Raw genomic sequence first — 24,231 nt, 5'->3', positions numbered from 1 at the left:
ATGAGAAGAGTGCTGAAGAAGATCAAGATGGAGAACCCTTACTGGTCCCTGGTGAAGTCATTGACATGACAAACGAAAAGGCAGATATGATGATTCAAGTAAAAGAGCTAAGTGAAGACAATACTGCCTCATCTCCAATGGAACCAAGTACTTGAATTACAACCACTAAAGTTTAATGCAGTTCAGGGAACTCCACTAGCACCTGAGAGAAGAACGTAGGAAACCAGCCAAACGCACCACATCTTCTCAAAATGAACCTCAAACGTCTAACTGGAGACACCAAATCTCTCATCCAATGGACAACATCATTACTCCTCTAAATTCCGGAGTACAAACCAGGTCAAGAGCTAGAAATTCACTTGCCTTTTCAGATCTTCTCTCCCAGATAGAACCCAAGAATATCAAGGAAGCTCTGAAAGATGAAGATTGGATTACGGCCATGCAAGACGAGTTACATCAGTTTGAGAGGAACAATGTTTGGCACCTAGTACCCAGACCCTCAAATCGAACCATTATAGAAAACAGGTGGGTATTCAGAAACAAGCTTGATAAACATGGAATTACCATAAGAAATAAGGTCAGGCTAGTGGTTCAAGGCTACAATCAGGAGGAAGGGATTGACTATGATGAAATGTTTGCTCCGGTTGCTTGCATGGAAGCTATTAGAATTCTAATCATTTTTGCATCTCATATGGAATTCACCTTGTTCCAAATGGATGTAAAAAGTCCATTTTTGAATGGACTTCTTAAGGAAGAAGTCTATGTGAAGTAACCTCCAGGGTTTGAATGTCATGAACACCCTGAATATGTTTTTAAACTGGACAAAGCATTGTACAGGCTAAAGTAGGCTCCTTGAACTTGGTATGAAAGGCTGTCAAAGTTCCTCTTAGAAAATGGCTTTAAAGGAGGGAAAATTGACAACACCCTGTTTCTAAAGAAACGGGGAAGGAACCTACTTATTGTTCAGGCCTATATTGATGATATCATTTTTGGGGCAATAGCTGATTCTCTGTGTGAGAAATTTGTAAAACTCATGCGAAGTGAGTTTGAAATGAGTATGATGGGGGAATTGAACTTATTCTTGGGTCTTCAAGTAAAACATTCCCCAAAGGGTACATTTATTTATCAGCAAAATACATCATGGAGCTCTTGAAGAGGTTTGACATGGAAGCATCAAAGGTAATAGACACTCTCGTTTCTACGGCCACTTGACTAGGCATGGATAAAGCTGGGTCTCTTGTGAATCAAACTATGTATAGAGGCATTATTGGGTCTCTTCTCTATCTTACTGCTAGTAGACCTGATATTGTCTTCAGTGTGGGGCTATGTGCAAGGTTTTAATCAAATCCCAAGGAATCTCATTTGAAGGCAACCAAAAGAATTCTGAGATATCTTAAAGGAACACAGGACCTGGTCCTTTATTATCCCACAGGTGATAGTTTTAACCTCGTTGGATATGCTGATGCAGACTATGCAAGTTATCTTGTAGACAGGAAGAGCACTTCTGGAATGGCTCATTTCCTAAGTTCATGTCTCATCTCTTGGGGCACAAGGAAGCAAAACTCAGCGGCTCTTTCAACAGCTGAGGCAGAATATGTAGTCGCAACATCCTACTATGCACAACTTTTGTGGATCAAGCAACAACTAGAGGACTTTGGGGTACTCACTGAGAGTGCGCCCCTTCTATGTGATAACACAAGTGCACTCAACATGGCCAAAAATCCAGTTCAACAAAAAAGGACCAAGCATATTGATATGAGGCATCACTTTCTGAGGGACAATGTGGAGAAAGGATTGATATGCATGAAGTTCTGCAGCACAGAAGATCAAATTGCAGACATCTTTACCAAGGCATTAAGTAGGGAACATTTTGAAATAAACAGAGTGAAGTTGGGGCTTTTAAAGCCCAAATGAGAACTTGATTCCTCATTATTTGGCTATGAAAAAACATCTTCAAGAAAAATTGGCTAAAAGTGTTTTCTGGCCCTGTCTAACTCACCTCAATACCGTTGCAGGTAAACAAGCATGATGAGTATAGAAGCTATAGATGTAGTGCATGGATGATAAACGAGGATTAATATTTTCAAATAACAGGTCAAGAAATTGGTTCTTGTACCAAATGTTAGTAGTTCTGTGCATCCTTTAATACACGTCTTAAAAAGGTACAAAATACAACTGCCACATCATTTAACTTTTTAGATCCTACTGTCATGTCTCTTCACTTCAAATCGTTCCATCTCCCTCCGAAATGTTGCACTTCTCCACGTCTAGCCGCCGTTTTAGAACCGGAGCCTATTCCTCTCTCTTCATAATTATCCTCTCCTCATAAAAACCCCTTTTCTATTCTCCCTAACCATAAGTCCTCCATTAGAACTTCCCAAAGCATTTTCACACCATTTTTTCAATGGCCGAGATAAACTCCGACCTCCCTGCCTCAATCGTACTTGCTACTGATAAACCCATGGAGACTTCCGTCTCTACTGAGCCTTCCTTACCCATTATTACACTTCCCGCTTAAATTACACCTTACCCATATTCTCCATCTCTATATATTTCAGAAACCCCTAAAATTGTTGATCCGTTCTCTCCATCTTCTAAGAATCCCACTAGTCAAAGACCAAGTGGAGAACAAGGTCAAAATCCTAAGGTCACAGAGGGTTCTGCCATTGTTGCTACCGATTTCGTAGTGGCAGTAGTGCCAATTGAGGAAGAAAATATTGTAACCGTCTTTGCGGTATCTGTTGATGGTGTACTGCATGAGATCATCTCTTAGAAAAATAAGGTACAAGGTGTGGGGGATGAAGGGGCTATTGTAACTGCTGAAGGCACTACACTAGCAGAAGCTACTGGGCCCTCTCATGAGGAACCTGATCCCTCTCCAGAGGACCCATGTTAGGGTTCTCATTCTAGGACAATTCTGCTCCTACATTTGATGTTGTGCCCTTGGAAATACAGGCACCTGAAATGAGGTCCAGTGATGAGGAGGACCTAGATAACGTGGCTTATGATGCATTCATAGTTAAGTGGAGAGTTGTATCCACTCCTGAGTCCTCCACCAAATGACCTACTACCAGGTTGCAAGCTAAGGAGGCATTAGAATCTACCCTTCAAAAGAGCAGAAAAAGTAGTAAAAAGCAAATAAGGAAGCTGGTAAAAGATGGTGTGCCTGTAAGTGATAAAGGGATTCCTGTGATAGAGGTGGAAGAGGAAACCCGAGATGAACCTGGTTCACTAGTTAGACGGTCTCAGAAAAAGAAGCAGCCTGCTTTAATAGAGAAGGGGTCAACCTCTAGCTCCAAGTTGCAGAAGGAGGTGAGTGAGTTCTCGATGTCTGATGAGGATGTGTTAGTCAAATCCAAAGGAAAAAGGAAATTAAGTGGTGAGAAGTCCGGCAAACGCAAGTTTGAAATTGTTCAGGAACCTGGTTTTGTCAAGAGGATGAGAAGTGAAGTCCGCCTTGGCTTAGAATGCCTGAGGCACCAAAAAGTTCTGTTGGGTCGTATTTTTGACCCAACAATCTCTGAGATGGCTGGTATGCGACAAATTCTTGAAATGGTTAAATTTCAACGATGGCCGCATATATTCCAAATAGATGCACCTAAGGTATATGAGGATGAGGTACAAAGCTTCTTTGCTAGCCTCTTTCCCGTTGAGACAGACTATATCTGTGCTGTGGTGAATGGAGTGGACATCGTGTTCGATGTAAAGTACTCGAAGAGATTCTTAAAGTTCCTACAGCTGGTATGTCCAGTGTAAAGGATGTGTGTCAGTTTAACTTTAGAAATGTCGTGGTAAAAGACAATGCAAACCGGAAGGGGGACCAGATCTATAAGAAAGTGCTACTCCCTATCTATCAGCTACTATTCGAATTGGTAAACAAAGTTCTATTGCCTCGAGCTGAGATGAGGTCAGTAACTTCTAAGTCCGACCTGTTCTTGATGGAGCAACTGGATAGCTTTACTCCTGTGAGTCTACCTGCTATTATGATTGAACACATGCAAAAGGTTGCCACCTTCAAAGATGGTAATCATGGCCTTCCCTATGGGTTCTTGCTTACGCAAGTGTTTAAATTCTTTGAAGTGCCACTAGGGCCAGGCAAGGTGGGGACTAAGAAACAGACTTTCTCACAGACCACTTTGGAAGAATGCGAGTGCATAGAAAAGAATGGAGGGAGGTAAGAAGTATATCAACCGTCTCACAGCTTATTAATGCTCAGAACAATGCAGCTGAGTAAATTCGTCGGTTAAAGGCCTGGAATGCTATCCTGGAAGGTCAGCAAGACCAAGGGGTTCCAACATCAAATGATGAAGTAGCTCATTTGACAACGGGGAATGTTGATCTCAGGGCGCAAGTAGAGAACCTGAAAGCAGAACTTCTCAATGAGCAAAAGTTGGTCAATGCACGAATAGACCTTGTTCTCCAAACACTTGCTGCAGCTTCCAAACCCTTTAGTCCTAGTGTACCCTAAGTACCCCTTCAGTGAACAGTTTCTAGAAATGTTTTTTTTTTGTTTTTTCTTGTTTGGCAGATGTTTTGTTTTCTGTTCTTTGATGTGGTTGGGATGAAACAGTGTTGCTCCCGTATTAACAGTCCAATGCTGCCTTTGCTTAAAGCAAAAGCATATAAATTTTTATCAATATCAAATCTATCATCTTTTATTATCTTAATGCTTAATTTCTATGTTTCTCTTCTCTATCATGTTGTGTGCACATATGTGGCATGAGTTAGCTCGGCTAGACTTCTTTATGTTATTTATCTGTTTGTGCCTTTTTAATGATTCCAAAAGGGGGAATAAAGTCAGGGGGAACTAATTGTGAAACTTTTCGTTAATCTGGTTCTAAAAAATGTGTAGTAGTTAAATATTAGAAATAAGGAAGGCATAAAGTCAGGGGGAACTAATTGTGAAACCTGTTACTTAATCTGGTTCTCACTGCTCTAAATCCACGTTATCGATGTTAAGTTTGTCATCATCAAAAAGGGGGAAATTGATAGATTTTAAGTGTCTTTGCCTTATATTTTGATAATTTAACAAACTTACTGTTAAGAACCAGATAAAGAACCTGACCCATTTGGACTATACTGCAAGTTTAATGGATTCCAGCTAAATGTGAACTGCTACAACTTCAGGAACTAGGAAACCAAATAAGGACCTGATACCCTTATAGTTCCCTCATGGTTGTACAAAGCAAATTTGACATAGCTAGAAACGAAGTGACCGCCTGCACTGTTTCTGCCGCACTGCACTATTTCCAGTGCCCACTCATTCCTTGACCAACTAAAGTGCTCACATCATTTCAAGTGATGTAATCAAGGTGTACCAACAATGAGTTGATATTAAAACATCACTTGAATGTTTCAGTTTCTCATTCAAGCCTTTTGCAAAAACAGAGAAATCAATTCTCACGAGCTTGAAGAACAAAGTTGAACGCTACTATGGACCAGTTCCTAAAGTCAGTATTTTGTTGTCCTTAGTTGAGTTGTAACTTTGTTATTGTACTTATTGTATTTCCTAAATTGCTTAGCTAGAAGCATTGATTAGGAATCTTCTTGTAAAATCTATAAACTCTTTGAGTTTATGTTGTGACTAGGTCTAGTCATAAGCAAAAACCTTTGTAACTGTAGAGTGACAAAGTAGTTTGTGGTGATAGCATCACAAGTTAGTGAAAGTCTTTATAACTAGGGAGTCACAAAGTGGTTTGTGGTAAGAGTACCACAAGTTAGTTGAGTTGAATTCTTTGTAATGGAGTCATTACAAAGTGGCTTGTAATAGGTTTTTATAAGTTAGTGAAGTTGAAAGCCTACAGGTGTAGGTTATGGTTTTTGGTCCCCTTGTGTGGGATTTTTCAACGTAAAAATCCCTTGTCTCATTTACTTACAGTTTATTAGCATTCTCAGCAGAATCTCGTAGAGGACCAGGTACTCTACTATTTGGTGGACTCATAAAATTAACAAGTTCTGTAGAGTATTTGCCTGAATGGAAGGAACCCTATTCATACCACCGTTACTGTGTGAGGCACCTAAAGGCCAATTTCCAGAAGAAATATCCCAACAGGGACTTGCATGATTTCGTGTGGACGGCTACAACTGATCACCAGCAGTGCAAATTCAGGAGGCAAATGGAATCGATTCGGCAGCTAGACGAATGAGCCTATCATTGGTTGATGCGACATGAGCTTCACAAGTGGACATTGCATGCGGATGGTGGCAGACGATGGGGAACCCTGACTACAAATGTGTCGGAGTCTTTCAACAGGTTATTGAAGTTTGCAGGTGGATTGCCTCTCACTGCCATGGTCCAGATGACATTCAAATAGATGGTAGAGAGATTTGTTGAAAGGCATAGAGGTGCATCAGAATTGATGGACATGGGTGTTAAATTTATTCCAATACCAATGAGAAGATTTGAAAAATACAGAAGGCGAGCACATTGGCATTCATTTTACAGTATGATCACGACTGGGGTATTTTTGAAGTTCGTGTCGCTATCCATAAACACCGGCAGAATAATGTGCATACCATAAATGAAGCCAGCAGGTTGTGTTCATGTGGGAAGTGATCCATCTACCATATGTCGTGCTCACATGCCATCAAGTGCTTTCAACATACAGGTTTAGGGCCAACCAACTATGTTGATAGGCAATACAGTGTTGCTGCATACTTAAACACATATATTGGGCAGTTGCAGCCAGTGGGTGCTGAGCATTATTGGCCGCCAGAACCATTTAAAATACTGTGTAACAAGGACTATTTGCGTAAGCTACAAGTGCAAAAAAGAACGTGTACATAGAACTAAACGGATATTAGTGATACCGTTTATGTTCGTAAATGTGGCATATGCTCGCAAACAGGACACGACCGTCGTAAATATCCTTCAGCTGGTTTGGGTGGCGGTGGTAATCCAGCTCCTGGTGAAATTTTACTAATGTGCCCAACTATCAAGGATACACGTAGTGTCATATTTTCGTAATATTTTTTGTAATAAGTGTATGTACTTGTTTATGTTGCAAGATGTATCAAATAAAATTATATTTCCACAGCCTTGTTAAATCTTATTGATATTTAACATTTTTCAGTTGAGTAAATTAATGAATTTCTCCCTCCCGTTCATATAATCAAAAATAGTATTGGATTAAAAAATGGAAAAATTTTACGTTCACTTTCGAGTTTTACTCTAAAATTATTAGAAAACTACATTATCAGAGGAGGAAGATGTTTGATAAATAAGTAAATATATATAGCGCGGTTAAATACTACATTATGTATATTGTCTTGTCGATCTGAAAAGCTGCCCGACTGCGAAAACGTTGTTTTATATCAGAAAGAATCTTTAACACGCGAAGCATAGCGTGGTTAAATACTACATTTTGTGTAAATATATATAGCGTGGTTAAATACTACATTATGTGTGTTGTCTTGTCGATCTGAAAAGCTGCTCGACTGCGAAAAAGCTATTTTGTATCAGAAAGAATCTTCAACATGCGAAGCATATCACGGTTAAATACTACGTTTTGTGTGAATATATATAGCGCGGTTAAATACTGCGTTATGTGTGTTGCCTTGTCTATAAATAACGGGCGCATTCTAGTAATTTTCTGCGCTTAACCATAACAAATAGAAAAATCTTCCATAAAAGCAGGATTTTTTTTCCGCTTTAATAAATATTTGAACGCATGTATGTACCAATGTGCCAATGTGACAAACGTTGTATGATGGTGGACTGTTGGGATGATGGTCAAGTTGGGCGCAGATACTGGATGTGTGTGAACAAGTTTGGAGGCAACAACGAAAATTTTTTGCAATTTTGGAGGTATGACTTGATGAACCCTGTGAGCAGGAATGCTACAAAAAATCTTTGCAGTATCTTCATGATTTGACCAAAAAATAGTGGGAATATGAACGAGAAATTGCGGAGTTGAAGGAGAAACTCAAAGAGGTGGAAAAAGAAAAAAAAAAAGCTGGAAGAGAAATTTAAGTGGTTGGAGCAGAGAATAATAGGCGGTGGTGACTAAACAATAACACGTATGTGTTGAGTGTAGTACTTTATCTTTATGTTTCCCGTGTCATGTGTTTTCATTAGTTGTACTGAATTTAAATTATGTTAAGTTTCTATGTTTGTGTTTGTGTTGTAGTGTTAAAATAAAGAAGAAACGGGGAAATAAAAACATAATGCGCATATTATATAAAGATAAAAATTATTGTTATTATTTACATAAAATAATATTTACATAGCGTACATAAAATACAAAAAAGAAAATCAATGTGTCCCACAACCTGTGTGCTTCAATGCAGCCGCTGGCCTGAGGCGCATCCCATTCTGCCCGGGTACAATATCAAGATCATCCTCATCACATCCCCTCTTTATACGAGGATGCGCTGTAGCATGATCGTCACTAGTGCTGGCATGATCGGTAGAAGGGGACGTCGGTCCGTCAGCAACCTACAAAACAATTACTCAGCAACCTACAAAACAATAAGTAAGCTCAGTATATGAAAATGTATATTAGTAATGTACGTGTTAAGTCAAAAAAAATTTCTTACCATGGTCTCGTCGGGCTCCTGAATATAAGCATCCGTCGCATCCTGCTCAGCATCGCACAAAGTGGCCTCCGTGACGGGTTGGGATGAAGCCTTAATAAGAAAATTATAAAGTTATTTATGGAGAATCAATGAGATAAAAACAAATTTAAATTTAATAGTAATACAAACATAAATGCGTCTATGAAAAATCCACAGCACCCGTCGACGATGAGCCATAACTCAGCCGTCACCCACCATCCATATCTCCGATCGACCGATCCTTAGCAGCGGTCGATGGGCCTGAAAAGAACTGCTCCTAATCTCCGGTAATGCTCATGCCCATAATCAATAATGGATCTGACGGGGTCACCTGCGATGCTGTTGGAGTCAATGCCAGCTGAAGGCTATATGACGGCATACTACTGTGATGGTCGTCTGGCTGATGGTGGTCACCCGGCAGATCATCTCCAACATCCTCAATAGGTGCCTCAACGCCCCCTTGCTGGGGACCACCTCCTCGCCGGCCCCCACGACCCCGTGGGATAGCCCTGCCTCGTGGGGCACCCCTACCTTCGTAGGACAGTCGTGCCTCATACTCCCCTCGCTCGTGGGATAAGCCTACCTCGATAGTAGTGATCTGGCGCCACATAAGCAGGCACGTGCTCTAAGCGCTCGTCCTCTCTTGCTCGAAGTAGTGTCCGGACAGCCAACTCTGTAACCTGCCGGCCATACCATGCAAAGAGACCGCTCCCTAGCTGGCATGCTGCTGCATTTGCAGTCCTAACTGGTGGAATAAATGTAGGCCAATAGCCTGCACACCATCTAAAGTATAAATTACAGAACGCTAGATCACAGTTATAAGTAAGAATACCAAATAACATACTAGTGCCTCGTGCCTCCCAACGTATGAAACGTACCGACCGCCAGATCGGTGAATAGGATTCCTGACAAAAAGTCGGGTAACGCCGCGGTACCAACCCATATAATCATGCTCAGTATCCTGCCAACTCGGTGGGGAGGGGGGCAGGAATCATGTCAAATAGCTGGTCCCAAGTAAATATCTGATCCTGTAGCCATGCCAAATATGCGTCGTCTACCCTGGTATGATCATCCCACTGGTAATGTATGGTCTTCCAGGTGGGCGGTGTCGGTACGAGCTGCGGCCTGCCACAATGGTGAAGTTCCCGCTCGGTGGCATGATGCTCCACAATATTAAGGTAGATCAACGGGACGGAAGATCCCCGCATAAGTCGGCTGGTCGGGAAATAACAGGGCAAGCCAGCTATCAATGCGTCATTGTATGGCGTCCAGATGAACTATTAAGTAAGAACAGAAAACGCCAGTATGCGCAACTTGTGTTTGAAGCTATGCCAAGTAAACTTAGATATACATTTACTTGCGCGCCATCCAGCAAATCCAAGATATCCCTGCACAATGAGAGATTATGCTGAGCCTCGTACTCGCGCGCATGTCCCGCCGGACAACCCACTTCCTAGCTAGAGGAAGCAACTCCGGTGGTACATCTGGATCTAATAGTGGTAGAGGTGGATGCAACTGCAGGAACTGCTCCCAGGCCCAAACCTAACATAAAAAGTTGACGTAAAATTTAAGATATATTTTTACTAGATACGTTAAAATGAATAGAGTATTCAAATATGTTATCACCTGGAGTAGCGGCAAAAATCCAGCAATGCCACGTTGGGTGCCCATGCTCACCCGACACATATGCTTGTACAAGTAGGCAAGAATAGCAGCGCCCCAACTGTACTGGGGTAAATCATCTAGCCGCTCAAGATGATGAAGAAATCTCAAGCTGACTAGGTTCCCCGAAGTGTTCGGGAACAAGACCCCTCTAAACATAAGGAGTAGCAACAACCTCGTATACCGATCAACATGATAATCCGATGTATCGCCATCGATCTCAGGATGCAATGCCTCCAATCACTGTCGAATAGTCGTCAATGGAAAATGACTGGTCCCATGCACTACATTCTCATCCTCTGGCCGGAAAGTAGTGAGCTGCTGCAGCATGTCCAGGTATTGCACACGTGTCATCTCTCTCATGCCAGGCGGCAGAGCAATGGGCTGTCCATCAACGGGCAGCCCATATAAAACCTCCACGCCCTACAGTGTGATGGTGGCCTCGCCAATGGGTAGGTGGAATGTGTGCGTCTCTGGTCGCCACCGCTCTATCAGGGCCGTGACCAAAGACCAATCGAGCTGCAGCCGTCCGATCTCCAAAATCTTATAGAAACCTGTCTCCCGCAAACGTGCGACTACACGGTCATGGAGAACTCTATCATGCAAAAAGTGGCACATGTCGTCCACTCTCCTAACGAGGAGAGTTTGAGTTAGTAACTCTCCCTCCCATATGTGGGCGGACCTATGATCGCCCTGTAAAGACAGTAGCTCATCGTTGGAAGGTCCGGAAAGAATAAGCGGCACCTTCATGTCGTCTACTGTAAATTAAACAACATTAATTACATGTTAGTTTTATAATTTTATATGTTTGTTTGTAAATTAAATAATTAAATTTTATAATTATATAATATTTAATTATTAAAAATTCACATATGGGTTTGAGGCTCGATATTTGGAGCTCAATAGCACCAATTTATCCTGAATTTTTCTATGTGTTAGTTTTATTATTTTATATTTTAGTTTATAAATTAAATAATTATTTTTTATAATTAAATATTCATATATGGGTTCCAGGCTCGTTATTTGCGGCCCAGTAGCACCAAGATATCCTGAATTCTTCTATGTGTTAGTTTTATTATAATTTTATATGTTAGTTTGTAAATTAAATAATTAATTTTTATAATTAAATATTCACATATGGGTTCCAAGCTCGTTATTTGCGGCCCAGTAGCACCAAGATATCCTGAATTCTTGTATGTGTTAGTTTTATAATTTTATATGTTAGTTTGTAAATCAAACAATTAATTTTTATAATTAAATATTCACATATGGGTTCCAGGCTCGTTATTTGCGGCCCAGTAGCACCAAGATATCCTGAATTCTTGTATGTGTTAGTTTTATAATTTTATATGTTAGTTTGTAAATTAAATAATTAATTTTTATAATTAAATATTCACATATGGGTTCCAAGCTCGTTATTTGCGGCCCAGTAGCACCAAGATATCCTGAATTCTTCTATGTGTTAGTTTTATTATTTTATATTTTAGTTTATAAATTAAATAATTATTTTTTATAATTAAATATTCATATATGGGTTCCAGGCTCGTTATTTGGAGACCCAGTAGCACCAAGATATCCTGAATTCTTGTATATGTTAGTTTTATTATAATTTTATATGTTAGTTTGTCAATTAAATAATTAATTTTTATAATTAAATATTCGCATATGGGTTCCAGGCTCGTTATTTACGGCCCAGTAGCACCAAGATATCCTGAATTCTTGTATGTGTTAGTTTTATTATAATTTTATATGTTAGTTTTATAATTTTATATGTTTGTTTGTAAATTAAATAATTAGTTTTTATAATTATAAAATATTTAATTATTAAATATTCATATATGGGTTCCAAGCTCGATATTTGCGGCCCAGTAGCACCAATTATATGTTGACTATAATTGGACAGAGTTTGTGTTTGATCTATCAGTTATTTTGATGTATTTTTGAGTATAAGAGATACTTAAACTACAGGGAAACTACGCTAAAAGGCACTATATTTTACTACGCTAAAAGGTACTACATTATACTATGCTAAAAGACACTATATTTTACTACGCTAAAAGGCATTACATTTTACTACCCTAAAAGGGCACTATATTACTAATCTTTAAGCAAATAAATAATATAAACCTGATAAAACACAACAAATACATTGTAATCACAAAAAAATCACAAAAATACATATAAAATAGTAATAGTAATTTATTAAAAAAATTTATTAACAAATAATAACGATTTTACAATTTTTACATATTTTTTAGAATATTAATATCTTAGTCTGGATAAAATAACATACCAATGTAATCACAAAAAAAAAAACATAAAATAACATGGAATACATTCAAAACAACTAATATGCATTATTTATACGAGTTTCGACATAAACTAAATCGGAACACCTCGATTTATGTTTTTCGGAAAGTTGAAGATTTGAAAATTTGACTCCGAATCAAGCAACCCACAACAATAGAAAGCTTGACTAGGATGTGGGACCAACTTTGATTAGTTTTTGTAGGACGAGTGGGGTCCACTCGAGTTTTTTATCGAGTTAATGGAGAGGAGGAAGGGAGGGGGGAAGGGGGACCGTTGTTTGTTTTTTTTAAAATGGGGGAGTTTGGTTCTGTCCAGAAACGTGGGGGAAAGGGAAGGGGACGATACTTATATAGGTAAAGCGCGGTTAATAACTGTGTTTTATATAAAACGCGTTAATGAATCGCGCTTTATATAGCAATCTTATCAGCACTTCCAGGTAAAACGTAGTTCATTAATGCATTTTATATAAAACGTGGTTCATAACCGTGTTTATATATTTTGATATCTAAATTTTTTTTAATCTATTTAAGTATTTTATGTCCAAAAAGACAACATTTCAGTCCGGACTTCTTGATTTGTTAACTGTCATTCATGCTGGTTTGAAGTAAAAAAATATATAGTAATGACTTTAATTTCAATAGGTCGAGAAGTAAAGAAGGAACCTCTTCAAGGATAAGCTTGCATTTAATTAACTAGTTGGTAAGACAATAATTTATTAAAGTTGAAGTTAGTCACATAAGATCATGTCCCATAGCTTATGATTTACTTATGATTCTAGTCATTTTAAGTATTAGGTTTAAAATTAATAATTTAAATAGATAAAATAATTTTTTTAAGATAAATATAGAATTTGAACGAAGGTTACTCCGTTTGATCGAACCGGACTTAAGAGGGACCAAATGCCAAAAAGGCTACATCCGCCCTTGCCAAGAAGCTTCTCAAATACAACCAAAGTATTTGTAATGCAGGACAGCTGAAAAATTGAGCAATACAGCTGCTTATCATAGTCCTGAAAGCTGCAAGCCCATATTGTGTTCAAACTTATATAAATGGATAAGACAGAAGTAGGAATAGTACTGGTCAGACTTATCCCTAAGTAGGCAGAAAAACATCATAGTCGTCTTGGTTGTTTCAGCTGCGGCAACATGCATGTGTCTGCGTAACCAATACATTGAATATTTTAAGTTTAATTAGACCTTTTTGCTTTGGCTTAAACTATAAAATGTACTCCATATATCAGTAGCATATTTGATCAAAGGAAATCTAAAAAAATATAACAATAATGTATAATTAGGGGATTCAAAAAAAAGTTATTTTTAGCCGGTTTGTGTAGTAGTATTATTTTTTAAAAGAAGGAAATTTAATAAATCCCTTATGTTCATCTAACTCCACTTTTGGATGCATATAGATATACTAAGTTACGCACATTATTAACTTATTTATTGATTCTTAATTATTAACAATTAAAGTTATTGCCATGTGATCGGAAGATCACGGGTTCAAGTCGTGAAAACAACCTTTTACAGAAATGCAGGTTAGGATTGCGTACAATAGACCTTTGTGGTCTGATCCTTCCTCGGACCCCGCACATAACGAGAGCTTAAGTGCATCAGACTGCCCTTTTTCATGGTTGCAATAGTGTCTATCAGTTGTGGGCCAGCTCAATAGCTCAAGCTTGAAGAAGACTGTCAAGTTGCTGTTACATTCAGATTATGATACTGTTTGGTCCTGGCTTTAGTTGTCAATCCTATTATCGTTCGTCGGCGGAATTTTTTCTTTAGCTATACATTAAGAAAAAGGACAGTTTGGTGCACAAATTAAGGTATTCCCGTTTATGTAAGGTTCGAAAAAGGACCGCATAAGGTGTGATATAGATAACATATCTTAACGTAAGTGTTTGTAACGACATTCATGCTAACCTGTGACTATACGTCATACAGAAATAACTTTTACAAATTATTTTATTAAATTGAGATATCGCAAAAAGAAAATGGAGTAATGAGAATCGAGCTCACCCTTATGCGCGAAAGTCTTTTAATACTGCTAGACTATAAGTTTTGGGGTCGGTAGTCTTAGTTGAGTTAAAGGGAGAGTACATTTTGTCTTTTATTCTTTTTGCCAATCAAATTAAAGAGAGGATTCCATAAACTGTGGTCCAAAGAAAGGAAAACTTCAAAACTTTCGATATCTTAGATTAGGAGAAAAGAGAGATAGAAGATACTTTGTGTAGGCGTTTCAAACTTGAATATCTCAGTTGCCATATTTTACTTCTTTTTCATCTTAAATGGTGGAAATTGACCTTTTCCTTTTATGTCATATAAGTTTTATTAAATTCCGCCAAGTTGAGACTCGAAGTTTGGTTTGGAAGACAAATTCTACTCATGCTCTTAAAACTTGTCATTTCAATGTGTTATTTGCTACTTGTACTTTCAATTTGCATGCTCCCTACCCTTTAGGTTGGTCTTCTAGCCTTTTCTTCTAGAATTATAATGTCATGCAGTCTAAATTAAATTATCTAAATCCTAAGAAGACATTAATGTTGCACAAGATTTGTCTAGTGTTATTTACATTTCTTGTGTAGTTTGCGAGCTGTGGCATGTTATCCAATACACACCTAAAGGGCCGTGTCTGCATTTTCCTGGAGAAATTTAAAAAATATTAATGAAGAAAATGAAGTCATCAAAAGATAAGCTCCATGCCTTCTTTCCTTTATCTTTCTAACAGTCACGGGGAGAAGAAAGTAAGATATTAATGTATACAAATTCTATTGTTGTTCTTTAAGAACCCGAAGGGTCACAACTCTTGAGGGATCAGTCAAGTCAAGCTACATATGCAACAAACATACTTGCCTTTTTTCTACATCCTCAGCGAGAAACATGTTTCTAGTCTCAACTGTTTCTTATATCTTTTAATTTTATCAAATGTTGAATCTATCATCAAAGAGAAATTATTAGACTGAGAATTAGGATACGATACTAATACATATTAAAAACTAGTTTAGAAGAGAAACAAACGAGAGAGAGTATTAAAATTCTCGTAGAATCAAGATTTAGATCATGAATTAATACTGCCTTAATTCAACCTTTTTTGTGATGAAAGGCAGAGAATGATGTGACGGTCCATGCCATTAAAAATTAACGACAGCAAATTAAACTAATGGATGCACAGCGCGGGGGACAGTGTAGCAAAGTGCATAAGTGAAGAACATTGAATTGACAGTGCACTACCCTAGTTGACGTCAAGTGGATTTAGGTTTCAGATTTGGGAAGAACAATGAAGGCAAATCCAAAAAATTAATAACAATAATGCTAATTAAAGTATACATGCTAATAGCGTAAAAAATTACAAGCTAATATAATCTAACCTAATTACTATGACTGGCTTACCACGAACAATTATATGTTAGTATAGGTTAATATCACCTAATAAGAAAAGATTTTACGCTAAAAATTAAACTCAAAAAAGAAAAGAAAAAAACATGCATATTCTAGGGTTTCGGTCTAGTAAAAAGATCACGCGCAACAAGTGATGTATATAGAATTAGGCGTTGAGTCGAGCGAGCCTAACCTAACTGAAACGAAGCTTTGTTAAAGTATAGTTGCGCGTGAAAATAGTAAAAATTATACGGGGCGTCTTATTTGGTTGTCCCCATTTAACTTATACTTATTTTTTAATTTTTTTTTAACTTGTACCAACTTTTTAAATAACTTCAGCCCTCATTCTCCTCCTCCTTCTCCTCCTTCGTTTTCTTCTTCTTTCTTCTTCTTTTGTTGGTACAGATTATTTTTTAGGTAAAATTTATTTTACACTGTTGGTGCATAGAAGTTAAAACTTTCTTTTGTACCTTTATATGATTAAAAAAGAAATTATTTTCCATATTTCCTTTTGTGAGTGGAAACTATCAAGATACCATTGTTTAAGTGACGACGTCTTTGCATTTTAATCGTATTACGGAGCTCATTATTTGTTCTCGCAATCAGGGATGGTTAATTTGCATTTATTTACTTCTTCTTTTTTGGGTTGTTTTGATAAAAATTATTAAGGTGAAAGTTGTTTCTTGTAAAGCTAAATTGAGTATGTTAGCACATAAAAATTCTTGAGCCCAGTGTTGAGATTTTACCCCAAAGATTTTAACAAACTAGCAAGTTGTTTGATGGATGGATCCCAAGCTTATTTGAGCAAATCCTATTCTAAAGCTAGCTTCCAAATAACTTCAGCTCTAGAGCTGAAGTTCGACAGTTACAAAACAAAAACTTCAGCTCTAGAGCTGAATTTCACCAATTACAAAAATAAAAATTTCAGCTCTAGAGCTGAAGTTCGCCAGTTACAAAAAAAAACTTCAGCTCTAGAGCTGAAGTTCGACAGTTACAAAACAAAAACTTCAGCTCTAGAGCTGAAGCTTACAAACAAAAACTTCAGCTCTAGAGCTGAAGTTCGCCAGTTACAAACAAAAACTTCAGCTCTAGAGCTGAAGTTCGACAGTTACAAAACAAAAACTTCAACTCTAGAGCTGAAGTTCGCCGGTTACAAACAAAAACTTCAGCTCTAGAGCTGAAGTTCGCCAGTTACAAACAAAAACTTCAGCTCTAGAGCTGAAGTTCGATAGTTACAAAACAAAAACTTCAGCTCTAGAGCTGAACTTCAGGCCCGGCTACTAGAATGCTGAAGTTTTGCGTGATTGCCTTTCCTATTTCAGCCCCGTATGCTGAAGTTATGCGAAAAAGCGGGTACGCTTGCAATTTTTTTTGCAAAGCGGGCACAAGTTAAAACGTGACACAAAAAACGAGTATAGATGCAAATGCCCCGTGAAAATAATATGGGGTAGTTGCGTAAAGATTGCAAGGGGCGCCCTTTTTGGTCGCCCCCATTTAACCTATACCCATTTTTTAAAAAACTTTTAACTTGTATCCACTTTTTAAATAACTTCAGCCCCCTTTCTCCTCCTCCTTCTCCTCTTTCGTCTTCTTCTTCTTCTTCTTCTTCTTCTTCTTCTTCTTCTTCTTCTTCTTCTTCTTCTTCTTCTGCTGCTGCTGCTGCTGCTGCTGCCGCTACTGCTGCTGTTGGTGCAAATTATTTAAAAATAAATTATAATTGTTGCGTCAATAAGATATAGAGTAGCAGTCTGGATCGCTGAACATAGAGATATCGAAAATACGTTATCCAACATTAATAGCAAGTTACAGAGTTTTATTTAATAAACACTATATACAACACTAGTTGGTTTGTCTAATCTGCAAAGATTATTGTCGCTACCCCAAAGATTTTAACAAACTGGCAAGTTGTTTGATGGATAGATCCCCAGCTTATTTGAGCAGATCCTATTCTAAAGCTAGTTTCCAAATAACTTCAGCTCTAGAGCTGAAGTTCGACAGTTACAAAACAAAAACTTCAGCTCTAGAGCTGAAGTTCGCCAGTTACAAAAATAAAAACTTCAGCTCTAGATCTAAGTTCGCCAGTTACAAATAAAAATTTCAACTCTAGAGCTGAAGTTCGCCAGTTACAAAAACAAAAACCTCAGCTCTAGAGCTGAAGTTCGCCAGTTACAAAACAAAAACTTCAGCTCTAGAGCTGAACTTCAGGCCCGACTACTAGAATGCTGAAGTTTTGCGTGATTGCCTTTGCTACTTCAACCCCGTATGCTGAAGTTATGCGAAAAAGCGGGTACGCTTGTAATTTTTTTTGCAAAGCGGGCACAAGTTAAAAGGTGACACAAAAAGCGGGTATAGATGCAAATGCCCCGTAGTTGCGCGTGAAAATAGTATGGGGTAGTCAGTTTTTGGACTGATAATTAAAAAATAGCCAGCATTTGCAAAGTCACTAAAAATAGCCACTATTTTGCTGCAATACGGAAAATTCCAACATAATATATTGGAGATTAGTGCACCTGTGTATGATCTTCCAGCATATTATGCTGGAACTCCAACACGCAGAAAGTTCCAGCATAATATACTGGAGATTGGAGCACCTGTGTATGAACTTCCAGCATATTATTCTGGACCAGTATATTATGCTGAAATATTTTTCGAATTTTGAATAGTATTTTTGTTTAAATCTATTTTTATATAAAAAATAACCAAATTTCAATTATTTCTGAAACTATGACTATTTTTCAAATACCACTTATAAATCTGACTATTTTTTATTTTCACACTATTTGCGCCCCAAGTCGACTCTTAATAGACTAGAGTTAAAACTTTTGTCATGAGTTTGAATCCTACCGTAGTCAAAAGGATGGAAGGCGGACCAATAATCTAATGAGTTTCGAACAATTTTCAATGATCTTTCAAAATTTCTCAATTATCCAAAAGAAAATGGAAAAAGAAGGGCATATCATAGAGGTCGGAAATGCTTTAATTCCAAGGTTGCTGCCAGTTGAATTGCATTTTCACCATTGTTCAAATTTCCAAACCTGCAAAACTTAAATGTTAGTTCAACGAAATTTAGAAAAAAATTCTTCTGCACAATCTCATCAGAATTTTGTCTTTTTGTTGTTTGGTATTTTTCCAATCCGATTATGCTTCTGCCGAGTTATGGAATCTTTTAAATCTGGGAACAAAATTGACGTGTTAGTGAACTATAAGATGTACTCATTTATTTTGATCTCTAGTACTTAAAAAAAAAAATGTATCTTTGCACAAGTGTCCATTTCACAAGTGTACTTTGTTTTTAATTATATTTAAATTCTGGTTATAGCTTGCATGTGATTTTATAACTCATCAATTACAATCATAATTAGGTGATCCAATGTAACATGTAAGATATCGTATCACAAGGCATGTCTATACCAAATTGGATGCATTAAAATCAAGATGTTGTATCTGTTCATTTGCAAGAATTTAATTTGTTTAATAGTTTTAAATTTTTTGAGATTTTAATCTTTTTTAAAATTCCTTCGTTCTCAATCAAAGGTCTTGAGAAACACTTCTTCCTTAATAAGCTGAATCTAAATTAATCAGACGAACAGATTCCTAGCACGAGATGGTTAGACATAAAACGACCTTTTGCAAATTTTAGAAAATTGACGAGTTTCGAAACTTCTTGTAATAGTATATATTTTTCCCAAAACAACATCAAGCACATATCTTTTTTTCTTTGTTGCAAAATTGGGAAAAAGTTGCCACCTATGTTTTATATCTATTGATTGTGTAAAAAGGTTTTTACATGTCCACTGTAACCTTTTTTTTTTGGTGATGTCCAGTGTAACTTAAATACTTCTAATATATTACTCATTACGTTTTTTCAATTACTAAATCATACATAGTGTAGCATTTATTTAAAACTAGTCACTACTTAGGTGTGTTGCACATATCCCCTTGTTAATCATACTGAACTTTTGAACTTTGTATCCAAAAATATTATCTTACGGACGTGGTAAATCTGATTCGACTTGCGTGTATCTCTACTAGCGGTGTTCACGGTTTGATGGAAAATCGATCCAAATCGAAAATCGAACCAAACCGATTAAGTAAATCGATATTTTTCTTGATTTGGATTGGTTTTGGTTTTAAATTTTAATAATCGATAATATTTGATTTGGTTTTGGTTCTATTTTAGAAAACCGAAAAATGAACCGAACCAAAACAAAATTTAATAATTATTTATATAGAATATAATATCTTTTTGTAAATAATTTTAAATATTTTATGCATTTTAATTGTTATTTTGAATTTTAGTTTATCCTTTTATATCTTAAAAGATTGCCTAAGCGCAAAATAATAGGACTCGACCAATTTTCTTTTCATTAAGAGACTCTATTTCTCTAACCCTCCGCACATAATTTTGCCTAACAGAAGAGTTAAAAAACCACCACAAGAGTAAAGAAAGCAAATTCAAATTGCAAGACAACAATGGCTAAAGCTTGGAAAAGCAAACTTTTAGTTTGTTTTTTGTTCATTCTTTTCATATAAACTGGTAAATAAATTTTCAATTTTGAAAGAAATATATAAAAAAACATAAATTTAGCAAATTATTTTCAGATTGTTGTCTAGCGTTGTTTTACTATTATTGATTTATCATTAGCTTACTAAGAACCGAAAAACCGAACCAAACCGAACCAAACTAACAACAATTAAACCGATGGTTTGTATTTAATTTGATTTGGTTTTGGTTTTAAAATTTTAAAAACCGATTAAATTGGTTTGGTTTTGGTTTTAATCAAAAACCGACCAAACCGAACCGTGAACACCCCTAACCTCGACTATTTTATCGGTAACATAAATATCGGATAATTTTGTCCATTAAAACTTAGATAGATAGAACATAATGTTTTTGCACAATGAATTGATAATTTTTAGGACCCATTTGGCCATAGATTGCCAAAATATATTTGGTTTTTTTGTTGCAAATACATATTTGTTCATAAATTTTATCTACATTTTGGTAAATTCCCAAAATCCAAATTCAAAAACAGCTCAAGAGTTGGTTTTTGCCCAAAATATCACTATTATATTTTTTAAACATTGCCCCAAACTTTTGTGATAGTTTTTTGAACTTGTAGTTATAAGTCTTGTTTTATGTTTTTCTTTTTTAAAAAAAGTAAAATATGTTTTGAAAACTTATGTCCAAACACATTTTCATCTTCAAATCAAACTTCATCCAAATCAAATTTTTCAAAACAAATTTGGGAATGTATGACCAAACATTACCTTAACCTCTACCCGGAAACGTCAAGTTCATGACCTAACAAAGTTACACAAAAGGCATGAAGTTTGCACACTTGCACACCATGCTCCACCAGCAAAAGAAAATAGTAGTCGACAACTGACCCCTTATGGGCCAGTGCCGACGCATCGCGCTCGCCGCTCGGCTCCAAAACTAAATTGGCCCCATATTTCTATTTTTCTTCCGTACGTATAACCCGGATAGTAAGTTGTACCTCTTTACACGTACTCACCTTTAAGCCATATCCTTTGTTTATAAATTCACCATTCCACACTCTTCCCAAATTCACTTCCAATTTTCCTCTTAAACCCATCACTTCTTTCAGTATTTCTTTTAAAACTTTTATTTCTTGCCAATTAATTTTTCCTTTGCATTGGATGCGAGAAGAAGTACTCGAGTCAAGACATAGTTATTGTTGTTGTTGTTGCCGGCGTCAAAGTAAAAATGGAGAACCAGAATTATGTACCGCAACATGTGGACGCGTCTAGGCCGTCCTTAGGCTTCCCTTTGGGCACTGCGGTTTTGTTGATTCTCATATTTAGCTTAAGTGGCATATTTTCTTGCTGTTACCATTGGGACAAGCTCCGCTCTCTCCGCCGCTCTTTCTCTGACCTTGAAGCTGGCCTTGATCCTGCTTCTTTGAAATCTAAGCAAAACAACTTGGTAAGTTTTTAATTTTCTTCTGCAATATATCTAGCTAGATACCACGGAGAGGCAAATTCAAGATTTTAAAAGGAGGTAAAAATAAAAATTCAGTGACAGTTAAAAAAGATTTCAAACTATAAAATCGCTAGTAATTAGGAAATTCTAGGGATTAATCAAGAACTTATGACTAATGGTAAGTTTTTCTAATTGTGTGAGCGTGTTTCAACTGTCTTAATAAAGATTTACCGTATAGTATATAAAATGTTGTTAACTTTATTCTTCATCTACCTATTGAACATGAACAATTAAATAAGTGTGATTAGTAAGCTGAAAAATACAATAAGTTATTCGTTATGATAAGTTAAAATTTAGTGAGGGCAGTTCGCTGCACAAAGAATTCTGTATTTACGCAGGATCCGGGAATGAGCCATATTCAAAGGATGTGATGTAGACAGTATACCCTAATACAAGCGTTATTGGTTGCTTCCACGCTCAAACTCATGACTATAAGTTAAAATTTAGTGATAATATAATTTTTACATTATGAATATATATAAGGTAAATCTTTTTTTTTTTGAAGTATGATTTACCTCAAATATTTAAAGTTGGAACTCACAATTATGATGCATGTGCCTTTACTGCTTTTATGTTGGAATGTGCTAATGTAACCTAATTAATTATCGGCCTTTCGTTTATTTTTCTAAGTGTTGTTTCTTGCTCTGTTTTTGTTCAGAATTGGAAGCAAAGGCAAAGCACAATTTTGCCAGCAGTATTAATGCCAGGAGATGAAGTACCAAAATTCATAGCATTTCCATGTCCATGTCAATTTCCAAGACCGGAAAAGGTTGTCGAAGAGTTGCCGAAATTGCCGCCGCCGTTGCCTTCGCCGCCTAAGCCGCCTCGAACGGTGGCGGAAGTACCTTTCTACTAGTGAAAAAAGCTTTTAATTGAGGACTAGACCACTTGGTGGAGTTTTAGTTTAATCAAATTCCCAATATTTTTACTTGTAAATAGTATGAAATTTAAACAATTCACTTTTACTTATTTACTCTCCAACAACATGATTATGATTGATCAACTCTACGCAATTAATGGAAGTGTTACTATGGGGATTTTTTTTAACGCAAATTAATGGAAATTTTAATTTTACATGGTGGAGGGGTAAATATTCCTTGTTCTTTAACCAGAGAGTTCAGGGCTCGAGCCCTCGATAAGAAGTTGTCTTTATTAGGAAACGTTTTACCCTTCAATGTGAGACTTTTCAGCGCTAAATTTGGATTTAGTCGGGTCCCAATGCAAATATCAGACGCCGTGTGGGAAACCCAAAAAATTTTCCGTATACTTTATCACTTATTCATGATTAACTAATTAAGATATATTTTCTTAATTTAATTTTTGTAAACTAATGACCTTATGAACTAACTTTTACACTATAATTTCACTCAAAAGATCTAAAAAGCTTTTTATCGCCTTTACCTTGGTGTGGGAAGAAGAAGTCTTGAGATAACGTTCACCTTAGTCTTATCAACCTCAATTTCTTTTGACTTGACTTTATTGCACTATTCATTCCCTCGCTATAAATGGCACTTTTCTCAAATTAACACGAGATAGACTGCTCTCACATCATTTACATATTTGTGGATAAAAGTAAATCCTCATTTTCTTGGACGTTAAAGCATGGTAAATAGCTCTATTTCATTTAATGTGTCTTAATGAAGAATTTTGTATTTTGTGATTTTAATTAAAAGGTGTAAAAACAAGCTTGAATCTTGTAATTTTATACATGTCATATCATTTCTATACAACTTATTTGGATCATTTTTACGTATTGTTTTATAATATATTATATTGTACTATATTGTTGTATTGTACTGTATCATTTTATGGATATAACGTTTGGATAGATTGTATCGTTTGTTGTTGTTAAATAATATTTTTGTTGTTTGATTTGACGGTATCGTACTGTACTGTCACTGATAAGTTACTAAAATACCCTCGATTAAATATTAAATTTATCAAGAATTAAACATAAAATAATTTAAGAAACCCTCTTTTACTAATTTATCGCCAATTATGTAGCTTGAAAATAAAGAAATAAACGGAGATTTGGATATCTGAATGAAAATAAAGGCATTCTGGAAGATGGACGAAGGCAAGACATATGTTGGAGATTTAGAGTTAAAAAAATAAAAAATAAAGGGTAAAATATAATTATGGAGTAATAAATAAGGACATAATTAGAAAGAAAAATAGGAAACAATCCCACCACATCAAATCCGTTGTTTCATAAAGTAGGACTTTTCAATGTTTCGGAACAACGGATTTAAAAATACAATACAATCAATTTTAAATAAACAATCAAAACAAACATTATTTTGGGATAACAATACAATGGCT

The 24,231-nt window shown here is 36.4% G+C and overlaps 1 protein-coding gene across 1 annotated transcript; it reads left to right on the top strand.

Moving 5' to 3' along the window:
* Positions 1-21,476: 21,476 nt before the first annotated feature.
* On the top strand, positions 21,477-22,985 carry LOC107805897 (uncharacterized protein At5g65660-like). Its single transcript, XM_016629999.2, has 2 exons — positions 21,477-21,852; positions 22,568-22,985. The coding sequence occupies exons 1-2, from the start codon at positions 21,634-21,636 to the stop codon at positions 22,763-22,765; spliced, it is 417 nt and encodes a 138-aa protein (XP_016485485.1). The 5' UTR covers positions 21,477-21,633; the 3' UTR covers positions 22,766-22,985.
* Positions 22,986-24,231: the final 1,246 nt, after the last annotated feature.

This window comes from Nicotiana tabacum, chromosome 21 (genome assembly GCF_000715075.1).
Source record: "Nicotiana tabacum cultivar K326 chromosome 21, ASM71507v2, whole genome shotgun sequence".
NCBI lineage: Eukaryota > Viridiplantae > Streptophyta > Magnoliopsida > Solanales > Solanaceae > Nicotiana > Nicotiana tabacum.
The sequence above is the reverse complement of the archived record's forward strand: the minus strand, read 5'-3'. Positions and strand labels throughout refer to the sequence as shown.

Bases quoted from the DNA above. Each gene is read 5' to 3' on its own strand.
- LOC107805897 (XM_016629999.2), top strand. From the start codon at position 21,634: ATGGAGAACCAGAATTATGTACCGCAACATGTGGACGCGTCTAGGCCG. The intron at 21,853-22,567 runs GTAAGTTTTTAA...GTTTTTGTTCAG, and splicing joins AATCTAAGCAAAACAACTTG to AATTGGAAGCAAAGGCAAAG.